Raw genomic sequence first — 19,464 nt, forward strand, 5'->3', positions numbered from 1 at the left:
ATGTGATGTTCTAATTTTATTTTGTATTTGAATTCTTAGCAAAAAGCAACTTTACTGTATTCTTTGTCTTTTTCATGCTACACCCTTTGCCCTATTTGTTTCTGGTTCTGAAACACTGAAAAATGTTTGATGTACTATTGGATATGACATAAAGTATGCAACGAAAGGGTGACTGCTGAGAAGGTACCTCCTACCATAGTATGACTTAATTAATAAAAGCAGCTGCTGTGTGAACTTCTGGCTTTGATAAACCAGGAAAGGCAGTTGGATATTTATGAATTGTTGTGCTGATACTGAGTTATATTTTAGTATTGGGAATCTTATCCTCAGCATATAATTTGGCAAATGTATGAATTATTATTTTTGTATTGTATTCTTTTAAATTCCTTTATATAAATGTAGATAATATATTACTTTTGTAAGTTACTTTTATATATATATATATATATTATAGTCGTAAGTAGGTGCATAGAAGACTAAAGTCCAAAGACGTACACTACAAAGAATCTGGGATATAAGCATGTCCATTCCACTATAGGAAGGAAATGAATTATCATAGAATATCTACATATAACTTCTAGATACCTATAAGATCTTTATTTTTAAAAGTGTACTTTCTGGTATTGGGGGTGTAGGTCAGTGTGGGTGAGGCCCTGAGTTTGATCCCCCCAAAAACAAAACAAATAAACAAAAAAATTAAAACCCAGAAACAAAAACAAAACAAAACCCAAACAAAAATACTTTGTGTGGTTTAACATAGAATTTCTGTAAGGTTGGTTATCTAATTTCTTAGCCTTTATCAGGTTTTGTGACAGAACGTTTTTTAGATATCTGCAGACTTCAGTTGTGGGAGTCTGTCTTGTTAGCCTAGTGGGGAACAGATAGGTAATATGGAAATTCTAATGAGGCTGCAACATAAAGTGTTGATTTTCTGTTGGATTACTTGAAAATGGAGAGAAATTCCAGTTTCAGAATTTTTGGAGAATATAAAGTTTGAAAATCAGGTTCAGAGCATTAGTAACTTATATTTTGGACATTGTACTGTAACTAGGCTGAAGCAGTCTGATCTTTTTCTACCTGCCTTATTTTTACTTTATTCTTATTTTACATTAGTATAGTAAGCAGATTTTTCTGATTTTTGACAGCAGTGGTGAGAGTAGTTAAACTCAGGGATGTCAAGACCAGCAATATTTTTCTGTCACATTCATATTAGTTTTGATTTACATAATTAGGTTTAATAATCAAGTAGTTATTCTGTTTATTCCTGGGACCAAAAGTATTTCAGATTACATTTTTTTTTCAAATTTTAAAATATTTACATGTAAATAATGTCATTTTTTTTCTTAAAGTGTTTATTGCGTAGTTTTTTATTTGTATATGACAGCGGAATGCATTATAATTCTTATTACACATTAGAGCACAATTTTTCATCTTTATGATAGTATACATAGTATATTCACACCAACTCATATCTTCATTCCTATACTTTGGATAATAATGATCATCATAATTCTACCATCGTTAGTAACTCCATACCCCTTCCCTTCCCCTCCAACTCCTCTGCCCTATCTAGAGTTCATCCATTCCTCCCATGCTCCCACTCCCTATCCCACTATGAATCAGCCTCCTTATATCAAAGAAAACATTCAGCATTTGGTTTTTTTGGGATTGGCTAACTTCACTTAGCATTATCTTCTCTAACTTCATCCATCTACGTGTAAATGCCATGATTTTATTCTCTTTTATTTCTGAGTAATAGTCCATTGTGTATATATATGCCACTTTTTTTTTTTTTTCCATTCATCTATTGAAGGGCTTCTGGGTTGGTTCCACAGTATTAGCTATTGAGAATTGTGCTGCTATAAGTTATTTTAGAGGTGGGACCCAAGTCTAAACATGAAATTAATTTGTGTTTCATATGTACTTTATACACATACCTGAAATTGATTTTATATGTTTATTTTATTTTGACTGTGATCTGTCCCATGAAGTTAGGCGTGAAATCTAGTTGTAGAGTCATGTTAGGCACCCCCAAATTTTCAGATTTCGGAACACATCAGACTTTGGATTTTTGGATTAGGGATAGTTAACTTGTGTAATGATATTTATGAAATTTATTTTTAAATTTAATTGAATATTTCTGCAACTCTTGTAATGACAATATTTCTCCTGGAGAGTTTAGCCAACCAAAAATACATTTTTTTAGTGAATTAAGAACATGATTTTGTTAATATCTGAAGCTTTGTGGAGAATATATATATATGTGCATAACAATTTCAAATATTCCTAAATGTAATTGTACTCAAAGTATAATTGAGAAACCTTTCTTTTGTTCAACTTGAAATCATTTACTTAATTTAGTAATTTTAATTGTATGCATATTTAAAACATTGTTTACAGTGTGTTAATATTCAAATACTTGTTTCCTATAACAAGTATTATTTTCCTTTTTTCCTGAAACACTATTATTCTAGACCTTCATGTGCATATTTTAATTACTGTTCTTTTTATACCTTTAATTTTTTTTTTTTAGTTGTTAATGGACCTTTATCTTATTTATTTATATGTGGTGCTGAGAATTGAACCCAGTGCCTCACACATGCTAGGCAAGGGCTCTACCACTGAGCTACAACCCCAGCCCTTTTTTATTCCTTTTTAAAAGTGTCTTATTTCTATTTATTTTTTGTAGTGCTGGGGTCAAACCCAGGATCTTGCACATGCTAGACAAGTAAGTTATACCCCCCCCAGTTCAATGGTTTATTAAATAGTGTTCATATAAATTTACCCATGTTAAGTATAACATTTCCCAGTATTTTCTTTTGAAAGTTTTCAAACATACAGCAAAATTGAAAGAATTTTATAATGAACAGCCATATATTTACCACTTATATTCAACCATTTACATTTACTAAACTTGCTTTGTCATATATATCTACCTATTCTTCCTACAAATCTATCTAAGCTTTTGGATGCATTTCAAAATTGTGGATCACAATATACCCCCTAAAACGTGTTATTAGAGAGCACTATTTTATTAGTTTAAGTTGGAAAATTACATTCATGAAATGCAAAATCTTATATGTTCACTTGCTGAGTTTTAATTTAATGATATTCCCTTGTGTAGAGCTACTCTAGGGGCTGTTTTAATTTTGGCTAACAGAATTGCAAGAACTTAACTTTCTTTTTGTTGTCACTATCTTCAGAAGAGAAACTATATATTCTTGGTCACATTCTATAATAATATGTCTTAGCTTTTTTGGGGCAGTACCTATTGATTGATTATAAAACCTAATTATGGTGGCTGGGATTGTGGCTCAGCGACAGAGTGCTTGCTTAGCATGGGCGGGACCCGGGTTCGATTCTCAGAACCACATAAAAATAAAGGCATTGTGCTGTGTCCATCTACACCTAAAAAATAAATATTTTTTTTTTTTTTTAAGAAAAGGCGTTGTGTTGGGTCCGTCCTTAAAAAAAAAAAAATTTAAAAAAATTTTTAAAAAGAAACTAATTATGTAACTAAAAACTAACATGAATGTGACAGAAAAATATTGCTGGTCTTAATATCCCTACTGGGTTTTACTATTCTCACCAATGCTGTCAAAATCAGAAAAATCTACTTAGTATACTAATATAAAATAAAAATAAGGCAAGAAGAAACAGATTGGACTGCTTCAGACTAGCTATCTTAGTGCCCAAAATGTAAGTTACTAATGCTCTGAACCTAATTTTAAAATTTTATAATCTCCAAAAGAATCAATGAGTGCTGTGATAAAAATAAATGTCATAAAATATGACCTCAAAACCTCAAAGCCTTTGAAAGGAAAAGTCTTCCAGTCTGTGTAATAGTTTTGAGTTACATATGGTTTTGTATGGTATTTTTCTTATAATAAAGCATGTGATGACAAAAGAAAAATAAAATTTAGATAGCAAAATGGAATGTATGTTATGTATGAACTTATGAACTGCTTACTTTGTGACAACTACTTTTGTAGGTTCTTTGTTCAATGAGTAAGACCAGCAAGGTTCTGTAAGCTATGTTCATGTTGTAAGTTGATTATGATAGGAAGTAAAACCACTAATTGTTTAGATGTGCCATCATACTTACTTTGCTAGTGCACTAGTATAAGAGTCATTTTTTTTACTTTAAAAAAAATTTTTTTTGTAGTTGTAGATGTACAGAATGCCTTTATTTATTTTTATGTGGTGCTAAGGATCAACCAGTGCCTTACACATGATAGACAAATGCTCTGCCACTGAGCTACAACCTCTGTCCTATTTTTGACTTTTTATAAGGAAAAAATTATATAAAAATTACAATATAATCATCTCCCAAAGGATATATAATCCAAGCAGCAATTATCTACTCCTTGCAAATTGTGTTTTTTCTGTGTCTCTGCCGTTTACTTCTTTCCCAGATTTTGAAGTAAATCAATGATTCATTTTTCAAATGTAAATAAATATTTCACTATGTGTCTAATGGATAAGGATGTTTAAGGGAGGGGGTATATATATTAACATTTTTTATTTTATTTTATTATTTTTTTTCATGTCTATTTTTTTAAAATCATTTTTTTATTGGTTTTATTTTATTTATTTTTGTAGAACTGGGCAAAGAAAAAAATCAGGTGTGTGTGTATTAAACTCTGGGCCTTAGGCATGCTAAGCATATGCTCTGCCATTTAGAGCATATATTCATAGTCTCAAGAAATGTTTTGAAAGAACTGAGGTTTTCCACAAAACTTGTACTCAGTTAATTATGAGATTTAACATGTAGAAAGTTTGGCATTGATTTATACAGTGAATCAAATAAAAATCACCCACTTGCAACCTTTACTTACTAAAAATGAAAGTGTTTCTCATAACAGGTAGTTATATTAAATGGAATGTATAGTAAATTAAAATACAATTTGTTACTTTTTAACAAAACATGTATACCAGAGTTGACAAATGATTGAGTAAAATAGACTTAAAAAAAAAAAATTTGCAACATATACTTTTTACTTTTGGTCTGCCTGATGGATCACACCTTTCTTACTAACTTGGAGAAATAAATCCATTAAGTTCTATGAATATTTTTGGAAATTCTAGTAATGCCCACTGAAAATTATAATTTTTAAATGAATAGGGATATTTAGTAATACGTAGATATGCATTCATATGATAATATACAAATTTTTCCATAATGAACAGAGCAATAACAGTTGCTTTCATTGAGTAAACTAAGATTTTTATATGCAAACATGACATTTGAAATATCTGCTTATGAAATAGTAGAAATGTTTCGACTCCATTGAGTTTATTTCTTTTTAAAATATTTTTTTAGTTGTAGATGGACTCAATACCTTTATTTATTTTTATTTTTATGTGGTACTGAAGATCAAACCTGGTGCCTCCTGGAATCTCTGAAAATACGACTCTGCTTTGTTACAGACTCCTACCGTTGTCTTCATTTCCTTAATTCTTTTCATATAGAAAGGGAGTTTTCTTTAAGATTAGTTGTCTAAAGAGCAGAAATAGCACAATGTACTTACTATTTAAACATTTTCTCAAAACATAAAGGAAATGCTCTTTTGATATTCATTGGCAGATTGCAAGTTAATAGGATTTTTCTCTTTTGCTAAGTTTATGAAGGCTGGCCTTCATCCTCCTGTCTCAACCTAGAATTACAGGCATGCAGTGCTGATACCGAGTCGAAAAGACAGGTGGTCAGTGTAGATAGTAAATGATCATATGAATGATTTTATTAGGTGGTAAAGCAATTTTTAAAATATATAAATGTGATATGAGTTTTAACTACTTTGAAAGTTTTATCATGTAAAATTTACAATCTTGAAGTAACTTTCTGGTAACTGGGGCAGTTGAACAAAGCAACAGATTGCTTTGTAGAGTAAGAAGCTAACTCTATTCATGAAAGTATTTTGAAACATATATAAACATTTTAGAATATTGTAGAATTTAATTTTTATGATTCTTTGGAATTGGAAAAATTAGTTATTCTAATTCTGTTTTTTAGTTTTGTAGTAGTGGGGACTGAACACAGGACCTTGTGCATGCTCTACCAATGAGATACATCCCCAGCCCTATTTTAATTTTATGAATAGCAACTTTTGAATTAGAAATGCTTACTATGTGGCAGAATGCATGTAGCCCTGGGTTCAATCCCCAGCAACACCAAAGGGGGGAAAGGAGAGAGAGGGGGCGAAAAGGGAGAGAAAGATGTTTGTTTTAAATTGTAATTTTGTTAATTTTGGCTTAAAGATATTTGTATTTTTGCAGGGCTGGGGATTGGACCCAGGGTTTTACATATGCTAGGCAACTTCGGTACTACTTAACTACTTCCCTGCACTGCCCCCCCATTCCCCACCCCCCCCACCCACCCCCCCCCCCCCCCCCCCCCGCCCTTTTTATTTTTAGACGGGGTCTAAATTGCCCAGGCTGGCCTTCATCCTCCTGTCTCAACCTGGAATTACAGACATGAAGTGCTGATACTGAGGCGAAAGACAGGTGGTCAGCATAGATAGTAAATGATCCAGTTAGAAAGTGGAGTACTAATTGGCTGATTATAAAAGAAAAGGAAATGGGTTGTTAACATCTTTTGGGAGGAGTGCTGATCACTCCTCGCAACACAAGGAGTTGCTAATGAATACCAATTGGCATGTGGGAAGGGAGAGGAAAACTGGGAACCTGGGGTATAAAATTTGCTTTGTATTTTCTGTGCTTGCCTTGGCATCTCCGGTGTTGAATCTTCATCATGGAACACACGGGTGGGGGGTGGGGGGAAGATAAAGTGGGAGACAGAGGAGGGACGAGGACCAGATCCTGATTTCCAAGACTCCTATCACTGCCATGTGCATCGAGCCAAATTATTTTTTTGAAACACCATATTTTCTTAAATTTAATTGCAATCTCTGTGAAAGGTAGTTTGTGGGAAAAAGTATGAATATAACTTGTGCATCATATTGTATTTAAAAAGAATATATCTTAAAGTTTGTGTGTGTGTGTGGGGGGGGGGAGGAGAAACAAATACACACACAGAGCATTAAAAAAAAAACAAAAAAAAAACAGGCCTCAACCACTGAGCTACATCCCTAGCCCTTATCTTACACTTCAATAATCTAATGCACTAAAGAAGGAAACCACTTTATATGTCCGTGGAAAAATTATTTTGATTTTTTTGTAGCTTTCAAATAGATATAAACTATTAATTTTTTCCTTGTAATTGACAGATTTCTTAATCATTTGAATGTTATATAATAATTTAATAACAATTCAATAATTATTTTGACTAATGCTAAGAAGTAATATAAGGAATCACTTTAAGGAATTGAGTTTTTTTTTTTTTTCCTTAAATATACATCTGCAAAGGTAGTAATCAGTGTAACAAACATTTTTGAGAAGTTAGTGTGTGTTAGATACTGCGCTGACCACTTTTCAGTTTCTCATTTAGTCTTCACAGCAGCTCTAGGAGGTGGGTATTAGTAGTAATTCCATTTTGTAGATAAGAAACTGAGGTTTAGGATGTGTAAATAACAGATCTTCATGTTTCTTTTTTTATATTTATTTTTTAGTTTTAGGTGGACACAATGTCTTCATTTTTTAATTTTATATGGTTTTGAGGATCGAACCCAGTGCCCAGTTCATGCTAGGCAAGCGCGCTATCGCTTGAGCCACATCCCCAGCCCCAGATCTTTATGTTTTATAAGGCTTTTTTGGAATCACAAAATCACCAAACTTTCAAATTTCTTGCCCATGTACCATGAATGTCCTAGATCAGATCACAGATACATGTGTCATAGCTGTCTGCTTCTAATTGTTATTTCACATCAGCTACCAACCTAAGACAATGTTCTCCCTCTGTCAGATTCCCCAAGTCCAACACTCCTCCCCTACTCAGTTGCTAAAATGTTAAAACATCAAGAATAAAACTAGTTCAGATTTTGTGTTAGCTTTTATTTTGCTTAAGGCAATGGCTTGCCCCTCTTTATTGCTGCTGGAAAAATAACAAAATGCTTCCTTCCTTGTAATCTTTTTAACTCATTTCATCTCCTTGTTTGCTGTTGCTTATGTGTCAAAATCTTGCGTTTTTTTCTAAGTAGACTAGTTCAAGCAAGTAGATAAAATGTGTGTGCTGCCATGTTTTATTTCTAAATTTCTTAGGAAATTAAGGGTAGAGCTAACATTTTTACTATCTGAAGTTTATTTTTTATTAAAATGATAATTTTTTTCTTAAGATTGATTTTTCCCATTGTTGCACGTTATTTTGAAAACTTGGCTTTGTTGAACAGTTTTATTTTCTTTAATTCACGTGAAGACTTTACTATTATATTCATGTTTCATTAATGCATTTTTGTTTATACATTTAGCCTATTTGATAGAGGATTAAAAACTCCTGTGCTTTTAAAAAACAGTTCCAAAACCAAGTAGAGAAATTAGTGATTTTTATATATTTCTTTTTGTCTGTTTTAGGATGGCTACCATAGAGTAGTTAATATTGTGCCAAAGAAACCACCACTGCTAGACAGACCTGGTGAAGGAAGCTACAGTAGATATTACAGTCATGTTGATTACCGAGAATATGACGAGGGCCGCAGTTTTTCTCATGATCGAAGAAGTGGTCCACCTCACAGAGGAGTATGTAAATTTCCCCCATGTACTAATTGTTATTTCTTATAAGTTAAAATTCATGTAATAAAAATTTATGTGACAGCCATGAAAGCAGTTGATTAACACTTCCTGCTGATGCTCTGTTGAATTTTACTGGAGCTGTCAAATGGGAACTAGTAGTCAAGAATCTTGGGGTGTTGGACAGGGTGGGTAAAAATGCTCTGGATAGCTCTAAATGACATTCATTCCAACTAGCCTGCTTTTTAATCCCCTTACTTGGCAGGGATTTGTAGAACCATATAAAGATAATCTGTTGCCTGGGTGCTTAAGTGATAAGCAGGTGGTTACCATGTCTTACTGGATGAACCCACTTGAAATTACTTTCATTATTTTCATCATGATGAAATGCTATGGGTGAAGTGGGTTAAGGTTGTTGATAGTCTCATTTTTGTTATAGTTCTTAAAGGATATTTACTAATTCATATTAGAAAGCACTTAAAACATTGTTTCATATAGTGAGCACTTTAAAATGTTAGCTGCTGTTATTACTACCGCAATTATAATTTATTTCTCTTGATCTAGAAGTATGTATTACGGTTACAGTAATTTGTTATTAACTTGATTGAAACTGTTCTTTGATGCAATTTCTCTGTTCTAGCTTGCATACTTACAGTATTCCTCTTCCAGACTGTTTTCCTACCTTTTATTTTTCCCCTTCCGTACTGTATATAATATGGTAATTAATTGAAATATTGAAACACTGTTTATAGTAAAATTTGACCTCATATTGGCCATTGGATTATTTTCCATACTTTACACTTGAAGGAATGGAGGTAAGGCAATTTACAGAGGATAGTTATCTTATGGGAGCACAGTTCTCTATTACGTAATACTGATTTTTGACAATTCTAAAGTGGTAACAACACTATTCAGTATTTTCTTAAAGTTTGAGGTGTGTTATAGATTCTTTCTTGTCTTAGAATTGTTTTTTATTTTGTTCAGCTTTTAAATGTCATGCCATTCCTTTAGGAAGGGGCTGGTATGTGTTGAAAAGTAAATACTACCTTTTCTCTCCCTTTTAGTAATACTGGAATTTGCCATCAGAGCCATTCTTCAGTTATTCTCATGGAGAAATAGTTTATCCCGTAGTATAAAAATGTGTTATCACAAGCTGGGTATGGTATCATATGCTCTCAGTCTCTATTTATGAGACTGAGGCAGGAGGATCACTGGAGGTCATGAGTTCTGAGACTAGCCTGGGCAACATAGCAAGACCCTGTTTCAAAGAAAGAAAAAAGTTATCCCTTTTATCAAAACTTTGTGTGACCATTAAGTGTAGAGGGAGTTTTGTATTTATTGGACTTGTGTTTTAAACCTCATGAACATGATTTTTCCCAAAAAACTTGTAGCATAATGTTGCTTCAATAGTAGTACTTTTGTTTTATATTCTTATAAATCATGTTTGTTGTCATGCTTTATATTACATTTTTTTTCTTTAAATTTTATTCAAACAAACAATAAGTACATTTGTGATCCTAGGATTCTCCTGACACTAATTCTTATTTGGAGTTGATTTATATAAATTAAATTTTTTACTTGATCCAATATTTTATGATAGCTGTGAAGTTTTGTTTTTATTTAATGTTGAGAAGGAAAATGATAGGTACATTTTACTTATGGAAGAATAAGGAATATAATGTTAAAGAGGAAGATGAAGATATTACATGTTATATTCTATGTGTCATTCTAAAGTAATTGGGTATGAATTACTATTTGGCTTCTTTCTATGTATCTATGTAGTTATGTCTTAAAGGACAAATATGGTTCATATGTTTAAATTTAGTGCCACATATTAGTCTAATGTAGTTTTGACAATTTCTTATTATATAGTTTCTAATTGTAGTTTTTTGATGAGGCATAAGATGAAAAATGAAAATTTGAGCATGAAAAGTTGAAAAAGTAGTAAGTTTAGGCTGGGATACAGTTCAGTGGTAGAGTACTTGCCTAGCATGCATGTGGCCTTGTGTTTGAGCCACCTGCTCACCCACCCTCCAAAAAAGTAGCAAGTTCTTCATTGAGCTTGAATCTGAAATTTGATGAGAAATGTATGCATCAAAATTTATACCTGGTCCTCAGAAGCCATTGACTATTATCATATGGTATGTGTGTTTTTGACAGTAAGCCTATGTGGGTCTGTCAAGGAAATAATGTAATTTTTTAAAAAAGATAACTGGAACCACAGGTTCTTGGTCAGTTTATTTTTAGTTGTTGAAATGGATAACGTGCTGTATCTTTTTTATTTTTAATTTTCTTTTCTTTTTTATGCCTTTAAAGCTTTAGGAAGATTTAGAAACGTGTTTTTGTCTTCATAATGTTTTGGCCTTAGAGGTTAATTTCCGTAATACTGTTAGACATATTGAACATGATCAAAATAATATAACAAGTGTCCAAGTAACTTTTTTTATGTTACAGGATGAATCTGGCTATAGATGGACAAGAGATGATCATTCTGCAAACCGACAGCCTGACTACAGGTAAAAAGATAGAAATAATAACATAAGTACTTTGACTTTTAGATTTGTGCTGTAGAAATCTAATTTTAAGGAACATAGATGAAGTATTTCATTAGGATTTAAAATTTTGAAAGCAACAAGCATTATATTCTTTTTGTGACTAATGTGACCCATAACTAATGTTCTATATCTATTGGCATTTTGTAATTGATAATGAAGATATGATTAGAATATATGAATTATTAATGTATTCTTGCAAGTTGTTAAATTATTCTTAGAGTGTGGTATGGATCATGAGGTTTCAGTTTGCTTAATTAAAAATTAAGCATTTTTTTCAGAAGTATCCTGAAAATACTTGAATCCATGCAAAGTGTCTTCTATTTTTTATAATTTTTTTATGGGTACCTATTAATTATACAGAATAGTGAGTTTCTTTATGGCATATTCATACATGCATAAAACCCAATTTGATCAATATTATTCCTTAATACCTCCTGTTACTCTTTCCTCCTCCCGCCCCTGGCCCTCTTTCTCTATTAATGGTTTCCCTTCTACAAAGTATCACCTATTATAAAGTGTTCTCTCTATTGCTTTATTTCTTATTTTAAAAAAAATTATTTTAGGTTGTATTTGGACACAATACCTTTATTTTATTTATTTTTATGTGGTGCTGAGGATAGAACCCAAGGCCTCGCACATGCTAGGTGAACACTATCACTGAGCCACAATCCCAGCTCTTCGATTGCTTTATTTTGATCAATAAAATTCTGATGGGAAAACACATTTTGCTCAATCATTTTTAGTTTGGGTCACTTATAGAGGGCATCTAATAGTTGGTGTTATAAAAGTGATGGACAGTTTAGCCAGGTTATAATTTGTTTTCATTTATTTGTTTTCTAAATATTTTACAGTAGTTGTAATGAAAGTTGTAAATGGAGTCCTTTATGAACTCTTGGGGAAAAGAACCCCAGTCTCATAGAGCATGGCAAGGAACCAAATACCACAACTCTACACGTGCCAGAAGTAGACAATAAGATTAAGTGGATGAGATTGTTCACAGGACAGCAGCTGGCAGGAACAATAGCGTGGTAGCACTAATTCCTTGATCTCAAATTCCACCTAGCAGTGTGATAAGCAGAGAGAGATTCAGTGACCCAAAGAACCCAGGGTCAGGAGCTCAGTACCTTTAGTAGTAAGTAGAAAGCAAGCCAATCCTCCTTTCTCTAGGAATGAGCAGCCATTTGTTAATCTTCCTGTGGCTACCTTGATCTATTTAACCATTTCTGTAACCATCTACGGAAATTGCTTACTATCAGTGAGTAGTTAGGTCTTGCAATTTAGTATACAGGCAAATTTGTGCAGGGACATTCAGATCTCATGGCAGATTCTCTCCCAAGAGAATCATAAACCATATACCCCAAATTGTAAAACTGTAGACATGTACACAGTTACAGTCAAATAGAACAGCAAAACACTTCAGAAACAAACTTAGGTATATTTAGGAGTTTGGGATTTGGCAACAGTGGCATTCCAAGCAAATGCGAAAGAATGAACTTTTCAAAAAATAGTGTTCAGACAAATATTTGAGAAAATGTGATATTGGAAGTCTGGTTTGTCAAAATAATATCTAATGTAATTAAGACCTTTATGTGAAAAGTAGATGATAAAAACAAAACTTTTAAAAATTTGGATTAGCTTATAGTTTATTTTCTTCCCCAAAGAAATGGTTCTTAAATTTATTTTAGTTGTATTTTTAGCTTTCTAAATAGTTTCTCTGTTAATCTTATTATTTTTTTAAATATGTAGTTTTTTAGTTGTAGGTGGACATAATACCTTTATTTTTATGAGGATTAAACCTAGTGCCTTGCATGAGCCAGACGAGTGCTCTGCCACTGAGCCACAACCCGAGCCCTGTTAATCTTATTTTTTCCCACTTTTTAAGTGTTCCTTTGTCTATAGAATTTTTTATTAATGAAATAAAATCACATATGGATCTTTAGTTGCTATAGTCATCTTAACATCTCAGTATATATTTTTCTGTATTTTCTCTATATTCATAAGTACTTAGAGTTTCTGGTTATTAATAAATTCGTGTTAGCTGGGTACAGTAGTACATTCTTGTAAGCCCAGCTACTCAGGATGCTGAGGTAGGTGCATTGCAAATCAAGGCCAACCTGGGAGACTTGGGCCCGACCTTTTCTCAAATAAAATTGAAATACGAAAGATGAGTTGTGGCTCAGTGGTAGGGTGCCTGTGGGTTCAATCCCCAGTACCAACAACAAAAAAGATCATGTTAGGGATCATGTTATACATACTTTTCTCTACATTACTTTTGCATTTAGTGCTTGTAGAAATCCCTTCAAAGTATTTGATTTAACTTTAATTCTTTTTAGTGGTTAAGTAATAGTCCATAATGAGACTATGCTAAATAATTTCGCTAGTCACTCTATTTACAGTACAAAATGTTGCTGCAACAAATCCTAGTACATGATATCTTTATGAAACAATAGTTTTTATGAGATTGATAGCCAAAGCAGAATTTCTAAAGATGTCAAAAGGCATCTTTATTATAAATTTTGATAGATGTTGTGAGTTTGCCTTCTAAAAAGACTGTACCTTCCTCCTACCCCTTTTTTGAAATCTAACATTTGGGTAATTATTTTTCTTTCTTACTTATTAATATAAGTAGGGCTTTGAAAATTTCCTTTAAGCCAGCTGCTAAGACTGTATCCCATGATTCTGACACATAGTAATTTATTTTGGTTCTGACATGTATATTCTCCCCACCCCCCTTGAAGTTTTTTGAATCCCAGGGCTTCACACAAGTAACTTAGAGTTTCTGGTTATTAATAAACACATGCTAGGCAAGTATTTAACTAGTGACCTATATCCCAGCCCTTTTTATTTTATTTTATGATTTTTAATTTTGAAACACGGTCTCAGTAACTTGTTGAGGCTGGCCTTGAACTTTCAATCCTCTTGCTTGCGTTAGCTTCCTGAATTGCTGGGATTACGGGTGCACACCAACACATTCAATTTGTTATTTTACTTTTAAAACCATTGATTATTAATAGTTCATTAGTGATCAGTTTTCTTAACTATACCAGGGGCATTAAAACAAGGTACAGCCTCTGTCTTCAGGGTATAGCATTCATACTATATGATATGTTTAGTCATTTGTTAAATATTTCTTTGAATATTATATGTCAAATGCTCTTCTATCCCCTGGGAATAAGAAGGTTGTACCTTCAAGTTGACTACATCTTAGTAAATTATGGATAGTAAGCAAATAATTAAATAGTTGTTATGAAGAAAAGTAAAGCAAGGGATGGCATAGAGAGTGCTTAACTACCCACACCTTCCTATACTTGCACTGTGTCCAGTTGTCTTCAGTAATGTCTTGGGTTTTGTTTTGTCACAGAAGGTACAGCTGTTACTGTCTGACATATATCTGGCTGTTTGTAAGCTATTCTCTCTTATGTGGGCTCATGAAAAATTTCCTACCTAAATGACATTGTGAATAGGAAACAGCTGTTGTTTTAGGAAAAAAAAATTGCATTATAAACCCTGCAAAGACAACAGTTGGGTATATTGGTAGTGTTCTCAGCATTTAGAAAAGCCATAATAATCAGTAGTTTGGTTTTGTGTCAGTGGAGTGTACACAGCAGTTCTTTTTATTGTGGGGAGAAAAGATGAGAACAATTTTAAAGTTTACAGAAAAGTTGGAGGAACAATTCAAAGGGCTTCTGTAATCAGTGACTACATGAATGTTTTTAGCAATGATCCCAATAACTGTCCTATGGAAAAAAAAGATCTAATCTGGGTTTGTAGATCACATTTTGGAGACTTCTTCAGTCTGGAATACTCTTTCCTTGACTTTTATGACTTCTTGGTTTTGGTAAGATAAATACTGGGTAGATTTTTAGAAAAATTATTTTTCTAGAGTGTTCCTCAGTTAAGTTAGTCTGATGTTTGTTTATGATTAGATCCATGTATGTTTTCATTGGAACAGTCCCTTAAGTGATACTGTGTTCTTTAATTGCTTATTGTTAGGCTATTCATGTTATTGATTTGTCCTCTTTTTGCTGTTGTTGACTTTTACCACTTGATTAAGATGAAGGCTTTAAAGTTTTTTCACTATGAAGTAACTCTCCTCTCTGAAATTAGTGGAGATACTTTGAAACTGTGTGATTATACCATTCCTCATTCTATTTCCACCTACTAGTTTTAGCAGCCAGCAGTGATTTTTTTTTGCGTGAATTAATTATTAACATTGTTATGGATATGTTTGTGTTCCCCGAAGTTCATATGTTGAAATTCTAACCCCTGTTGTGATGTTATTAGGAGGCCATGCCTTTTAGGAGGTGTTTCAATGGAATAATGCTCATCGGTGGGATTAGGGCCTTTAATAAGAGACACAAAAACTTTCTCACATTCTCTCTATTCTCTACGATATTGAGGTCTCACAAGAAGAGATGGTCACCTTCAAACCAGGAAGAATGCCCTCACCAGACACCAGATCTATTGGTGTCTTGATCTTAGATTTTCCAGCCTCCAAAACTGTGAGAAATAGTTTGTTATTTAAGCCACTTAATGGCTAATTTATATTAGTACCCCAAACCCACTAAGACAAACATGATGGTTTTTGAATTCTCCCCCACCCCCTGCCCCAACCTTGTGAAGGTGGGTTTTGAACCCAGAGTCTCTTATATGCTAGGCCAGTACTGTTTCACTGAGCTACAGCCCCAGTTTTTAATGTGATTGTTTTGAATGGGTAATTGTGAAATAACTCTGTTCTTTATTAGATTGACATTCTGCTATAAGGAGAATGCCATCTCTGTATCCCACTCCCTTAAACAAATAAAACTTTTTTTATATCAGTATGAAATACTCTTAGATTCCTATTTTATTCAGTGCTTTATAATTTTCTACTGTTGTTATTTTTATGCTCAGATTTCACCAGGGAAAGTTTTTCAGGTTAGCTTCTGTGTTTTTTTTTAATACATAAAATATGCCTTTTTAAACATTAAGTCTATAGTTCATGGGCATTGATTATATTAACAATGTTGTGCAACCATCACTACTATTTCCAAAACATTTTAGTCACCACAAACAGAAACTCTTTGCTCATTGAGCAGTAATTCTTCATTTATTCCTATCACTAATTTCTGGCAACCACCAGTTGACTTTTCTGCCTCTCTGAATTTGCCTTTTCTAGATATTTCATGTAAGTAGGATCATAGAAAATTTGTTCTCAGATGCTGCTTGGCATTTTTAGCATAATGCCTTCAAGGTTCTTCTTCTATATTGTATCTGTCACAACTTTTTATGGATGAATAATATGGGAGTTTACAGCATTTTGTTTATCCATTCATCTTCTTATGGACATTTGAATTGTTTCGACTTTTGGTTATCGTGAATAATGCTGCAGTGAAAGCTGGTTTAGACATACCAGTTTTGAGTCAATTCTTCAGTTCTCCTATATGTATAGGAATAGACCTAACGGATCCTGTGGTAATTCTGTATTTGGCTTTTTGATGGACTGTCAAGCCATTTTTCTCTGTGGCTATAGCTTTTTTTTTTATTCCCATGAGCAGTTATGGAGGTCCCCATTTTTCTTTGTTCTTGTCAACACTTTTTATGTTCCATCCCCCTCTGTTTTTTTCCCTCTGAATAGCCAACTAATAAATAGTGAAGTGTTATCTTATGGTTTTGATTTGTGTTTTCCTAATGACTAGTGATGCTTATTGTTTATGTATGTCTTCGGAGAAATTTATTCAAGTTCTTTGCCCATTTTTTAACTGAGTTGTCTTTGTTTAGGAGTTTTTATTTTGCTTTGTTTTAAATTCCGGATATAAAAACCTTATAAAATAATATACTTGCAAATATTTCTTCCATTCTCTAAATTGTCTTTTCCCTTTATTAATGTTCTTTGAGGCACAAAATTTTAAAATTTAAAGCCTGATTTATCGATTTTTCTTTTGTTTCTTATGCTTTTGGTGTCATGTCTATGAATGCATTGCCAAACTAAGGCCATCTGCATTGTTTTGACATGCCTACATCATTCTTTGTTCACTTCCTTACTTCTGACATAAATTGTCTCAGGTTCTTAGACTTTCCTCTGTTTTGGCCCTGAAATCAGCTATTCCTCCAAAGAGCACAGGTTCTCTACAGTAGAGAGTGGTGTTTTGAAGCCAAGATTGGGCATTAGATGTGCAGAAACACACACCCACACCATCCCCCCCACACACACACACAGATACACACAGAGAGAGTGAGCATGCCAGAAATTTGTACATCTGTGTTTATTTGTTTTTGGTTCTGAAGATTTAACTCAGGGGCTTTACTGCTGAGCTACAACCTTAGCCTCCTACCTCTATTTTTTTTTTTTTTTTTTTTTTTTTTCCTTTTTGGAGACAGGGTCTCATTAAGTTGCTTAAGGCCTCACTAAGTTGCTGAGGCTGGGCCTTGAACTTGCCATCCTCTTGTCTCAGCTTCCTGAACTGCTGGGATTACAGACTTGTTCCCCTGTGCCCAGCTTGAATTTATTTTTAGTTTTTAACCTGTATTGAAGACCATGAGTTTGTGGCAATCCCCCCACCCCACCCCATATTTTCATGTCTTTTTTTCTGTCAGTGTGAAACCTGGCTCCAGGTTGTTAGTACAGACAGTCCTCCATGGGTCTCTTTCACTCTTACATATCTTGCCAAGTTATGCAAGAATCTGACTACTCACTTTTCAGGCTAGTTCACAGAGTTGGGTTTGCAGTAAGCAATCTTGAAGGGTAAAGTAAGATCTCCTTCTTTGTTAAAGAGAAGTCCTGGGCTGGGGATGTGGCTCAAGTGGTAGCGCGCTCGCCTGGCATGCGTGCGGCCCGGGTTCGATCCTCAGCACCACATACAAACAAAGATATGTCCGCCGAAAACTAAAAAAATAAATAAATAAATATTAAGATTCTCTCTCTCTTTAAAAAAAAAGAGAAGTCCTACTTGTTGATGGGTGTGAAAATGGTAGATTCTCCAAGTTCAGTGTTCCTCACTTGAGACCCACACTCATTTCATGTACAGAATCCATTTAGGATAATGCCACATTATCTCTGGGACTTGAGAACAGGGGAACTGTTAATACTTATGTTTTGTTTGCTGTGCTATGAGTGATAAAGTCCTTTGTCTTATGCAGAAATCTTGTGTATTCTGCTAACATCCATGAAATTGTAACAATCTAATTTATAAGTCTGTAAGTAAGATAAAATCAGATCCAATACCTGACACCTATATGAACTCTGTATTTGTTCAGACCCATGTATGTAGTTTGTCTTCTGATCCCATGGCTCTTCTGGCTGTACAGGGTCACCTTGCTTTAATATCATCTTCTACAGGCTTGTTATTGGCAGTGGAACTTTATAACTTAGCTAATTTCCTCCCTTTTTAAAGGTTTTATAAACGTTATGTACTTTATAAGTCCAGGATACATGTATTAATCATTCCTATTCAAATATGTTAGAATGTTGGGAGTTTGGAATTCTTAGAAGCAACTGCATTAAATAACAGCTAACAGAAGTAAGGATAGTATATCAAGATTTCTGTTACCACCCTCTTCCTTGCCTCTGAAAGCTGTCACTCCCTCTAGTTCTGGGGATTGAACCCGGGGCTCTGCACATCCTAGGCAAGGTATCTACCACTAAGCTCTTGCTTTGGACTCCTGAGTAGTTGGTATAACAGGTATATACAACCACACTGGGCTAAGAATTAACACTTTGATACTGATCATTTATGTACACACCAAGTGTGTCATAACCTACTCATCTTCGTTCTATGTTTATATGGTGATATATCCATTTGTTCAAAACACTATGTGAAATCCAGAATATGTTAGGATTTAGTTCATTTTTTAATTAGAGGACATGGGCAAAATGTAGAGGAGGAAAACTTATTTATATGGTTTCAGAGATCCCAGTTCATAGATGGCTGATTCCATTACTCTAGGCCCAAAGTGAGCCAGCACATTATGGGGGAAGCGCCCAGCAGAAGAAAGCTGCTTAGCTCATGATCTGGTTGGGAAGCAGAGAGTGAGAAAGAGAGATGAAGGGGCTGCAGAAAACAAACAACCCTTCAGGGCATGCCCCTAGAAACCTACCCACGTCTGGCCATGTTCCACCTGACTACAGTTACCACACAGTCAGTCCATGCAAACTAGGATGGACTGATTAGTTATAGCTCTTACAGTTCAGTCATTTCATCTCCGAAGATTTTTGCATTGATACAGGAGCTTTTGGGGTACACCTCAAATCCAGACCATAAGGGTAACCCAAATAGATTGCACTTTATTTTGTTTTCAGTGTGTAGGA

At 33.8% G+C, this 19,464-nt stretch overlaps 1 protein-coding gene across 12 annotated transcripts in view; it reads left to right on the plus strand.

The window, feature by feature from the left end:
* Pphln1 (periphilin 1) overlaps positions 1–19,464 on the plus strand; it is a 99,636-nt gene that overhangs the window by 22,106 nt on the left and 58,066 nt on the right. For 10 of the 12 annotated variants that reach the window (XM_076854328.1, XM_076854330.1, XM_076854329.1 and 7 more), the window contains 2 exons: positions 8,467–8,631; positions 11,077–11,138. In XM_076854328.1, the coding sequence (XP_076710443.1) occupies positions 8,467–8,631; positions 11,077–11,138 (227 nt within the window). The remainder of the gene's footprint in view (positions 1–8,466; positions 8,632–11,076; positions 11,139–19,464) is intronic. The other 2 variants (XM_076854336.1, XM_076854338.1) reach the window with 1 other exon arrangement.

The sequence above is a fragment of the Callospermophilus lateralis genome, chromosome 4, assembly GCF_048772815.1.
Source record: "Callospermophilus lateralis isolate mCalLat2 chromosome 4, mCalLat2.hap1, whole genome shotgun sequence".
In the NCBI taxonomy this organism is placed as follows: domain Eukaryota; kingdom Metazoa; phylum Chordata; class Mammalia; order Rodentia; family Sciuridae; genus Callospermophilus; species Callospermophilus lateralis.